General features: G+C 32.0%; 1 protein-coding gene across 1 annotated transcript in view; it reads right to left on the bottom strand.

Annotated features, from left to right (window-relative positions):
• Window positions 1-1,039: 1,039 nt before the first annotated feature.
• The window catches only part of LOC129226308 (ubiquitin carboxyl-terminal hydrolase 34-like), a 148,735-nt gene continuing 137,582 nt past the window's right edge, over window positions 1,040-12,192 (bottom strand). Inside the window, 6 exon segments of the mRNA XM_054860911.1 lie at window positions 1,040-1,078; window positions 1,418-1,552; window positions 3,022-3,101; window positions 7,459-7,582; window positions 10,874-10,995; window positions 11,946-12,050. Of these exon segments, the coding sequence (XP_054716886.1) occupies window positions 1,040-1,078; window positions 1,418-1,552; window positions 3,022-3,101; window positions 7,459-7,582; window positions 10,874-10,995; window positions 11,946-12,050 (605 nt within the window).

Genomic DNA, 12,192 nt, shown 5'->3' with positions numbered 1-12,192 from the left:
CAGATAATGAAGGACTATCATTATCAGGACACTTGAAATCTTGACTTTATAAAACAAAAAGGGCATAGATGTTGTTTACATTGATTTAACAAAAGCTTTCGAGCCTATATTAGCTGATTGCTGTACCCAGCTAATCAGCTAATATAGGAATAAAAAGTGAGGTTCTTCAAGGATCGGTTTCACGGCCTCTTTTGTTTTTTCTTTTATGAATGATGTTGATGAAAATATTTCTGCAAACATTATCTGTTTTGCTGATAAGGTCAAAGTTATAAGGATTGCAGAGAATGAAGAACAAATAAAACAGCTTCAAGAGGATTTAGCTTATATTACTGAATAGGGGAGATAAGTGGGGTACGGTAGTTACTGTTGGGAAAGGTCAAGTGCTACATTTAGGTCATGAAAATAAGCATACCAGTTATTACTTACAGGGTTCAGTCATAAATCAGGCAGAAAATGTTATTGATCTGGGTGTCTCAATAAATCAGGACTTCAAGTTCAGTCAACAGTGCATCATTGCAAGTAACAAAGCCAACAGAATGCTTGGGTTTATCAATGGGTCTATTTCCAACAAATCAAAAAAGGTCCTTCTGCCATTATAAAGGAGTTTAGTAAGACCTCATTTAGAGCATGCTGTTAAGTTTCGGTCTCTTTATCTCAAGAAAGATTTTTTTTTTTAATTGGAAAGGGTTCAAAGAAGGGCTACTAGGCTAGTGAGAGGATTTTCAGATTCAGATTACAATGCCAGGCTTAAAAGTCTTAATATGTGCAGCATAGAGCAAAGAAGAGTCACAGGGGACATGATTCAGATATTTAAATTTATCGAAATGAAAGATGTTAATGGGTTACATTTTTGCACGGAAAGCAGGATGAGGGGCCATCAATTTTAAATTTTCAAATCTGAGGCTAACCAGGATTATTAAGAAAATTACTACTTTAGTTGGGTTGTGAGCACTTGGAACAGCTTACCAGCAAAAAATATAATTAGCAAGGGGGTAGATAGCATTAAGAGGGCCATTGATCTTCATTGGGGACTAATAATCTATCTAGGACCAATCTGGAAGAAGCCCAGAGCTTGTTGCTGGTCGTCACATTTATATTTTTATTTGTAATATACTTTTCCCTTAAAATATCATACACTGTTTTCTACACTATTTTAGGTAATAAAGCATAAAATGTTCCACTTTTGCTAAAAATTAACAATTTTCATTCTACAAAAGCATTCAACACAAAGCAACCAAGAATAACGTTAAGTAATAGAAAGCACGGAAGCTACCAATATTTTGCTCAGTTACAACAACTTGAATGTTCAAAAATTAATTTAACATTTTTACTTTTCAAGATATTCTACCTTTCTTAGTTGATTAATAAATGAACGCCAAAAAAAAGGGGGAAAAAAAAAAGACTAGTATCAGCTCACCTTGGGTAATAGAACAGAGAATAATTGAAAAATGATAGGATGATTTAAGCAGGTTCGTTCATCTAAAAGAACGGATTCTAAGTAATCAATAAAATAACTGCTATTACACAAGAGTTGTATGAATTCCCTTCCAACCTGAAAGAGAACAATTTCATGTTAATCAAAACATTATAAACATTTATACAAGAAAGTAATTAGTAGTTCTGCCGTGCCAAGCGCAAAAGTCGTATCTGCAGCGGAGTTCAAAATGAGAAACTGCCGTTTTTGGGCCTTCATGTATTTAATTCAGACGCAACTTTTTCAGATTTTTTAAAAGATATTTCCCCATGACAAATGACCATAAAACATTCTTTTTAGGTGAAATATGTGACAAAGAACCACCTGGTGACCATAAGTCAATTTTGATAAAAAGTGCAGTTTTGTACTTAGCATGGCAAAGTTATCAAGAATCAAAAGTTACATCAAAATTCGAAATGTGCACATAAATAACAATTTCTAGCTTCATAAACTTGTAAATGCACACAAAATTTTTCTTTCCTGAGCCTCATAAATAAAAGAATTATTCAATACGAAAGAAAATACAGTTGAACTTGAGAAATACAAAAGGCTAAAAATTCACAAATTTGTTCCTATTAGCCGAAATTCATATTAACCATTAGCATAAAATAGTAGAAAAATATCTTCATTCAAAAAGAAGTGATTTTTTTTTTCAAATACACACAATGAAACCTAGAAATATTCGACTTAAAATTTACTTTTATTAAAAAAAACTTTTTTGAAAAGAAGGGTTATAAAATGCATAATAAAGAGGCAAGTGGTAATCTAAAACGGAAGACAGTTTTATCATCAAACCAACTACTAAGTTTTCAGGTAAACATTTCTGTGGACTTTATTCTCAAAACTAAAAGAATCAATAATGGTTTTTTCAATACAGGGTAAACTTTCTACAATCACACTAAACGGTGAATAACTTCTTTAAAATAATTGCATTGTGAAAAATTTCAAGAAAAGGTCAGAAAGTTTTGTTTGTCTTGGCTGAAACATTCATTTAAATTTACATATTCTGTGTGAAACTTTCAACGTAATTAAATTAAGAACTAAACTTCTAAATATTTTATGTCTAAAGAAATGAAATTTTTATATGCAGAGAAGAAATAAATGTAAAAATTTCATGGAATCAAAAAAAAAAAAAAAAAAATTGAACTATAAAGCTGAAAACTTTAACTCTTTATCATAAAATAAAAATAAACTATTATCACGTACTTTTTGAATAATGATGGCTTGGCATAATTTAAGATACTTAGGATACTATGCCACACTAAAAGCTTGTTATGGAAAACAATTTCTGGAATTACAAATAAATCTATTCTCAAAACTAAAAAAATCTATAATTTTAAATTCTGATAAATTTAAGTCAGGAAATAAAGACAAAATCAAATGCTCAAATAAAGACTTAAATTTGGAAAAAATTATCAAATCAATAATCATAAATAATATCCGCACAAAAAGTACCAAAACCAAGTTCCGACAGTTCGTTTAAACATATTGTGACTGCATTATACACATTAAGCATGTATTCAAAACATTAAAAAATCACTACTTACTTCTGATTGGATAATATCTAACCATAGTTTAGGAAAGGCTGGCAAATGTAGAGGAACGCCTTCTATTGCGAGCATTGCACCTACAGAAAAAATATACATAGTTTCAGAACTTAAAAAGAGAAAAAAGTTATATGTGTGACAGTTAAAAACAGTAACACAGTAGTTTTAGAAAGTTTTAGATTAATACTAGCAAAAATACCCGGCGTTGCCTGGGTTAGCAATAATTATGAGAAACAATCGTTACTTGCATTTGTTTTCTGTTTTAAGTGAAAGAACTTAAAACACACCTTTTTGACGTGATTTAAAATCTAGATTCTTCTTTACTCATAAAACTAAAGTAGCAATAAGTAAAAAGAGCAAAATAGTATTCATTTAGAAACGAAAACACGAAATTTAAGCATATACAAATTTGAAGAATTTCCGAAATATGAAATAAAACTTCACATGTTTAAAAAGATTTATCAGTTAATACTTATTTTTTTTTACATGGAGTCTCACCTTCTCTGTATGTCTATTGAAGAACGAACTGTTTTAAAAAAATGTAGCCACGCGCTCCTGATCCCCTTAAACTTGCTTTAGTTATTTTGGAAAATTTCAATTATTGTGGATTCTTGGTGAGATTTAAAATGTTGCCGAATTTGCGGGAATCGTTTTGGGGTACCTTGGATAATGCTCCCCCTCCTTACTTTATAAAACGGTATGTTACTAATTTTGGGGATATTTCGATAATTGGGAATCTGGCTATCTTTCTTCATTGGCATTGATTTTTGGCTCCAGCGCCTGCGTGAGAGGTATTTTTCTTTGCAAATCAAAACAAAGAGATCGGAAATATCTATTCACATAGGGTTACTTTAATCAGCAGGGTTACCAAAATAAAATTATTTACGCCAAAAATGAGACGACCGCGCCAGATTCCCAATTATCGAAATATTCCCTTAATTTTTGTTAAAGAGATATTGTCGCCATATGCTAAGATACTTTTGGTCACCATAAAATGGCGCTAAACAATTTCACCCGAAATGTTTCCAAAATAAGTAGTAAAATTTGGCGATTATTTGAATTTGTGCACAAAGTCACATTAATGGAAGTTTTTGTGCTGTATATGGATTTACATAATTTAGTTGCTGGATTATTTTACAGTAAAAAATGTTTTTAAATATTCTTTGATTGACGATATTTTGTTTACATGGTGAAAGCTGACAAACATTATTACGTAGTCTTTGACTTCAAAAACCGCGACAGTTGAAAAAACTGCCAAATGCATTCGCTACTGAAATCTTTCTGCATAAATTTTGGCAAGGTTTCTGCTGTTAGATTGGATAATGATTAAAAAATCCGATCAGCACAAATAATTAAAAAAAACATTAGTTACACTAAAGTTCCGTTTAAATGGAAAATAATCAACCAAATCTAGTTATTTTCAGCCAATCTTGGGGAAAAAAGAAAAAACGTTACTTTAAGAATTGACTTGAGAAAAGTCTCAGTCAGACGAAACACATAAAAATTCAACAATTGTAACTATGAACTGGGAGTTGAGATGATACACTAAATAATGAATTGGGTTGAGGAAAGCCTTCGAACATGGAACAAAAAAAGCTAATAACTCATTTTTCATACAACTTAGAACTTTGTAACAGATGCCATCTTCAGCAGAAAAAAAAGCGCTTTCGATGGACACATAATTTTAATATGTGCACGTATTTTTTCACCGTCATATTGGGGCATTTATGCGAAAATTTGGACAAATTAGAATAAAAAAGGAACTATCAATCGGATTTTTTTCGAACTGGTCTACAAACCTCCTCAGTACCAAAAAGAACAAACGGTGAAAGTTTCAGCCAAATCTGCCGGGTAGTTTCTGAGATCTTAGGGAACAAATTCACCAACATTCATTTATATATATATATAGATTATCATTATATTATTATTATATTATTATCATTCCATTACATTAAAATTAATAGTAAAAATCTTCATTAATACAGCTGAAATCCATGTCTTCGGCCGGCTAACAAAAATTGTAAAACGGTCTGTTTCTAATTTTCGTCAAAAAGATATTGTCGCCAAATCCTGAGATACTTCTAGTCACAATAACATGAAGCTAAACATTTTCATCCAAAATGTTTCCAAAATGAGTAGTAAAATTTGGCGATTGTTTGAAAATGTGCAAAAAAGAAAAATTTATGGAAGTTTTTGTGCTCTTTAATGGATTTGCCTAATTTAGTTTATGGTGGATTATTTTACATCTTGAAAAAAGTTTTAAAGATTCTTTTTATGGCGATATTTTGTTTACATGGTGAAAGCTGAGAAACATTGGCTTCAAAAACAGCGACAGTTGAAAAAATTGCACAAATGTATTCGCATAAGCTATTACGAAGAAGCGAGTTCCATAAATTTTGAAAATATCAACAACAGAACGTGCAAGAAAATAATTACATTTTTGGCAAGGTTGATATCAATTTGAGTGTCCCATTCAGCGTTGAATTTATACCAATCCAGGCGGCATTAAAATAATTTTCAATATTGCTGCATATTATGAAAAACAATACGGGTGTCAAGTATTTTTAAATAAGACTAAGCTACTATACTTTTAAACACATAAAACGTTCAAAACCTGAATACTTATGAAGTGGAAAAAACGTTCAGATTTGAGTTAGAATGAGGGTTTCAGTTTTAAAATATCGTTAACAGTCCCTCTAAAAATTTGTATCTGAATAAGGAAAGTAGTCATCCCCCCCCCTCCCTTCGGAATAAAAAATATTTTCAAAATAACATCAACATTCTGTTTTTGGTTTTGGTTCGAACATGGAACAAAAAAAGCTCATATCTCGTTTTTCATACAGCTTAGAACTTTGTAACAGATGCCATCTTCAGCAGAAAAATAAGCGCTTTCGATGGACACATAATTTTAATATGTGCACGTATTTTTTCACCGTCATATTGGGGCATTTATGCGAAAATTTGGACAAATTAGAATAAAAAAGGAACTATCAATCGGATCTTTTTCGAACTGGTCTACAAACCTCCCCAGTACCAAAAAGAACAAACGGTGAAAGTTTCAGCCAAATCTGCCGGGTAGTTTCTGAGATCTTAGGGAACAAATTTACCAAACTCCATTTTTATATATTAAGATAAGTAACAAAGAAAGTTTTACCAATTTCTTAAATTCTTGCATCATTTGGCATTTTGTACCATTTTAAAACTAAAAAAAAAAAAGATCAAATTTATGCAAAAATTATAAAAGAATTTTAAAACCTGTCATAGTATCTTTTTTGACAGTGAAAATAATTTTCATTGCGAATTGCGAGCAAGAAATTCTTTTTGTAGTCACATTTTCAAAACATCATGCTATAGGTAATAATATAATGACACTTTATTTTTGGACATTTGAGTCAAAATTGCTTTAACATTCGTCAAGAAGAAATCTTCATTTTGTATGCGGATTGCATTTAAAAGTAATCTTTAAAAAATGGTGGCTGAAGTTGATAGAAATGTAGTATCTTTTTCTTATATTTATTTAAAATTAACAGGGGTGTTAATTTGTTTAGAAAATTATAGGTGTAACTGCAAGTAGCTGTAAGTTTTCAAAGCAAAAAACTCTCCACAGGGTAATTACAACAGAACAATATAAAATAACATAACAGGTGAAAAACATGGAATATATATTTTTTTCAGCAAAAAATGCTGTAAATGAAGTCTTTCACAATTTATAAATTGGGGACTTTTCCATTAGTCGGGATAAACGGAACCTAAAGGAATGACAAAATCTGTCGGTGACACTTTGATCACCAAATATATGCAAGGGAGGGGAGAGGGGCCTCTTCATAAGAAATTGAAACTGCAACGAAAAAGATTTTTAAAATATTATAATCACCACAAAATTGAAGAAAAATTTTTTTTTTTTTTTTTGCTTCCTGCAGTAGTATAACAAATTCAAATTTTGTAAACAGAGGAAATGTCACAGTAAAAAAGATAAGTTTAAAATAAATAAGCAGAACACTTGAAAATCTTCTACAACTTGATTGTAAAGAAAGTTTTCAAACCACTTCATTTGTATTGCCATACTTCAAAAATGGCAAAATTTGCATAAAGCAGAGAAAAAAGTGCTTTAAAGACCCCGTACAATAAACTTCAAGGGACTTCAAATTTTGTTTGTTGTAAAGGGAAAGTCGTCATAACGAGATTTCACTGTACTGAATATAAGGAATTAAAATTTAAAAAAAAAAATGCAAGCATGCAAGTGAAAGAGCAATCTAATTAAATAACTAAACCAAAGAAATTGTTTTTAAGGATACTAATTGTAATTTTGACATGTTAAGATGAGTACTTTCAGATTTAGGCATTTAAGTTACTTAGTATTTTTTGACATGTTCTTAATGAGCAACTTACAGAAGTATACAAATTAAGTTAATAATAAAGGTAGGAAACACAACTTACTTAGACTAACAAGATCTGTGGTTACACTTTCATTGGAAATTGCAACCCTACACAACAAGTCCACCAACTGATGATAAGGGAGAAAGAAATCAATCAACTGATGGTCATAATCTTCATCCACACCCTAGGTAAAGCCACATGAAAATAAAGAAAAAATTATGAAAAAATTGAAAACACAAAAATCTTTCAAAATTGATAAAACAATATACAGTCAATTCGCAATAACTCGAATCCAAAGGGATCGACAAAAAATTTTGACTTATCGGAAGTTTGACTTACCGCTAGTTTTTGTTTTCGACATTTTAATATTGAAAACCATCGAATATTTGAATTAATATGTTCATGCAACAGGCAATTAAAATACTTAAAAGTTTTTAAGCACAATATGCAGTTTCCCCGTGAAGACAAAGTTGTGTCTGGTCTTGAACTTCTCCAGCTATCCAGCACTGGCGTGGAAATTTTCTATGTTCAGTAAAATAGCAGAATTCGCTGCTTTCTCACGCAGCAAACATCTGCTTACAGAACTGGCATGGTCTTTAATTGGATTCTGCTGGAACCACTTGAATAGAGCTGATTCTACTTCAGGAAGGGTGCACATCTTCATACGTTTAAAATTCAGATTTATGGATTTGTACCGCTTTTGAAGAATCTTTCTTTTTGATTGTTGGCTTCCTTCAATGTCATATTAAAATTTTCTTTACTTTCTAAAGCTAAGGTTTTTAGCTTTCGCTTAGACATCTGTAATTGTTGGGCTTAGAAGCCTTTATTCAGTATCTTGGAGCACTTTTAATTTGATTACAAATGCTTAAGTGTATTTTTGAAACTTACCTTCGTTATGTTTTTGCCACTCCGTGTCCCGTGTCCAAGCGGCGGATAGCTGAAATTGATTCGGGCATGATCGTGCAATGTCGGAATCATCCTATGACGTAACACCCGATGGTTGAGATGTTTTTGGCTACTTAGAGCCGAAAAAACGAATAGAAAGAGTGTTAAATCACTCAATCAGAAATAGTTGATATGTATATCTTCAATGCAAAGTAGGGTGTGTCATGGGATGACATATCGCGGTCATGAAACGTATAAATAGGTTGTTCAAAATATTTTCAGTGCCTGATAACTCGTATTTACTCCCCATTGGCATCTTGCCGTTTTTTGTTGACCAATCAGGGATTGGTCTTTGCCGATTTGGCAACCGTGCTGGGTTGTCGGTGATGGAAGTTGCGGCGTACTCAAGTCGCTGTTGATGTAATGTTTTTGGATTCAAGCAGGGCTTGAAATAAGTTTTACTCAGTGTTAAATATCATTTAAAAGTTTTAAATTACTCATTTTGGTGGTTCAAAGTGTCACCATTGCTGAAGGTTTATGCAGTAGTTGATAGAAATATGCAGCTTACAGCAACTAGGCCTAATTCTTAAACTTGGCCTGTACCCTGATCCACTTACCGGTGCTTTTACGATTGAATGGAACTACCTTCAGTGTAAATCATCGATTAACAACAGAGTGACGTTCCTGGTTGAATTTCCTGGTTATTCCGACGAAATCTCCCGAAGTTTCTGGTGATATTCCGGAGTGTGCTCAAGTCGTTGTTCCGGTGTATGGTGGAAGTTCTTCTCGACCCAAGCAAGCCTATCGGCTGGTGAATGATGGGACTGTTAGCTGAACTCTCAACACTGTTACGCTATTGATGTTTTGTTCAAAATTCTTCAGCGAAGTGAACATGCGTATTTGGCGCAGGAAGGTAACATTTTACAATTTCTTTAATATATTTGGCATTTTTCAAATATGTTTGTTTGTCTAACAATTTAACTTTAAAATTTTTGTGATAATTGGGGGGTTTACAATCTAAATTATTTTGGTATTTAGCAAAACATTTTTCATATTGTACACTGTGATATTTTTGAATAAATGTTATTTATTTAAACTATTTGAGTATGTTTTATTTCTTACTGGCAGACTGCACGGCTTTTTGATGTTGGGGTTCTGTAAACCTTTTATTTAGTGCAATGAACTTAAGGTAAAAACAGAAGACAAATCCCCCAACAGTATTAGTAAAGAAAACTCTTTCTCCCCCTTTCTCTCGGGAACTTATCATCAAATGATCGAACTAAAGGTTGAAGGGGAACACATCTTAACTTAGGTCAGCCTTTGAATAAAGGTACAATCTGTTGAATTGACAACTTGACAGTTTAATAGTAGTCCAGCAACAAGTCTAATTGTAAACAGTACAGTACAACAAAAGAAAACAAGCTATACTCATGTCCGCATGTGTAACTCCTTTATTGCACATTGGCTCAACAGGAGTTCTCCTAGCTAATGTGCAGGAATTGCAAGTGAAGGAGAATAAATTTTTCTCTCATAGTCGCATTTGTTTCTTTCTTTTTTTTTCCCCGTCTCTTCCAAAATCAATTTCAAGTCATCTTAGAAAAAACTTTGAGTTAAAGGAAGTTAACTTCGAGATAGTGAGAATAATTAGCATGAAATTAAAGACGGAGGGGTCGGGACTTGATAAAAACTTAAAGTTATAGTAATATGCAAGCTATCAGACTTCAAGTTATCGCAAATTGACTGTATTTCAAGATTTTCCATAAACAATTGCAAGAAATAATTGGATATGAGTGTTGTCCTGCTGATAATATGCACATTGTAATAAAAATTGGCACACAAAGCTGCCTCTACAGTATTGATTTTTGCCCATCTGCACCTGAAGAGTTGTCACAAACTAAACATGTCAACACCTTAAGGCAAACATAAGTTTTAGAATAGGCTATAAATATTGAAAAAAATCTCGAATTAGTGCTAGCAAAATTTTTGGACTTGTCTCTAATTCTTTAGACCAATTTTATTTTCTAAAGTCTTCCCTAACTTAAGACACTGCAGAACATTAATGAGTTTTTATGAGTCTCTTGAATCAACATGGATCAAACAGACCTAAAAATTTTTGAGTTGAATGAGAGCGGCAAAATTAGAAGTCTAGAAGTCCTCAACTACTCCAGTAGACATATAAAGAGGGTTTAAAATAATGCTTATCACATAATTATGTATGTTCAAACGGTAGAATTACATAGAAAAAAAAGCGAACATTATAGAAGCAGATGCAATCAGATTTGAAAATATGTGAAAAATCGGAACTGACGAGTAAAAGAATAAAAAACAGCTAAGATGCGTAAATTTTGCACCTAATCGATACAAATGATATGCATGGGTTCTTGAACTCAAAATCCATGACCACTTGTCAGTTTCCATGATTTTTGAGCATTTTTTACTGAAAATCATACTTTCCATGATCATTTTTTGATCGTAGTTGAAATCCTTGACTTTCCAGGTGCGTGGACACCCTGTGTTAAGAAAACACTTTTTTCACCAAATATGGGCACTCTATTATAGGCGATCACCGATAAACTATCCAATAACATACTTTTGCACATTCTAGTTGATTTGTATGAAGAAACATCTGAACGACAGGCCTGGCTGGTCGACTCTGTTGTTTGGAATTAAGAAGTTTTTGGCCTCTCCTTGGGAAAAATGGACCGGTGATGCCTGTAGAACAAAACAATTCTCATCAATTATAAAAAAAAATTTCCCTTGGCAAAGTACATAAAATTCATACAAATAATGGATGTATATTTTAAAAAAGCAAAATATGATTTTTTTTTACTGAAACCGATCACAAGTACTACAAAGTAAATCAACACAAATGGAAAACTAAGTTTTGCTACAACAAGATAAAAATCACTGAAACATCACAAGAACAAATTTCCTTTCGGAGTATTCTTTAAGAGTAATACATGGTCGCTTTTACTCAATGATTTTTCATATTCTTCACAATATCATTAAACTGCATAGGCTGTCTTAGAGATTTTCCTGAAAGCTTAATAATTATAAAATAATCTGCCAAATAAATTAAAAATAAACCCATCAAAATGTAAAACACTGTGCCTAATAAATAAAGCATGAAATTTAATAGCATTGAAAGTTTCATTTTAATCAAAATAATTCACCAACTTTAGTTGGGGCAAACATAACCTGGCAGCATTGCAAAGGTTATGCAGATCCTAATCACAACGCTGTCAGGTTAGGTTTGTCCCAAGTACAGATGTTTTAGTGAAGATTATTTTGGTGAACCTTATTTAAATTTTTTAAACTGAAAAATAGCAGGTAAAGGTAATTTGAAGCATTACTACCATTCCCATCCCCATCCTTGTGCAAATGAGACAACTTACTTTAGTGAAATTAATCTTGAAGATACTAGTACTTTAACGAAAGTGAAAAAGTGGATGAATTTCCTCAGTTACTGGCATCTATATGAAAACTGACTGATTATTCAATAACTGAATTAATCAGAAAATGTCCAACAAAAATGATTTTTAAAAAGTTTTAAAGTTTCTTTTCCAAACTTTGTTCCCCACAATGCAAAATATTACAAAAACATTCTACAAAGAAAAATGTTAGCATTCGGAAATATGAAACATACTAAAGATCATACCAACCTGGTGAGTTACTTTCTTGAAAAGTAGCATGGCAACTCGCAAGAAGAGGAACCAACGTCGACAAACTCTCGTTAGGATACAGTAACACAAATTCTTGTAAAACTTCTGCAAAGTAAAAGATAAAAAACTTCAATTTTATTTTCGCTGGAATTTAAAACATTGCTTCAGGAAAACTAAAAAGAAAGATTTATCGGAATTATCTTTCGTGAAAAATTATTGAAAATGACATAAAAGGAAATTAAAAATC

The sequence above is a fragment of the Uloborus diversus genome, chromosome 7, assembly GCF_026930045.1.
Source record: "Uloborus diversus isolate 005 chromosome 7, Udiv.v.3.1, whole genome shotgun sequence".
NCBI lineage: Eukaryota > Metazoa > Arthropoda > Arachnida > Araneae > Uloboridae > Uloborus > Uloborus diversus.
Note: the sequence above shows the minus strand (reverse complement) of the source record. Positions and strands in the feature narration are given on the sequence as shown.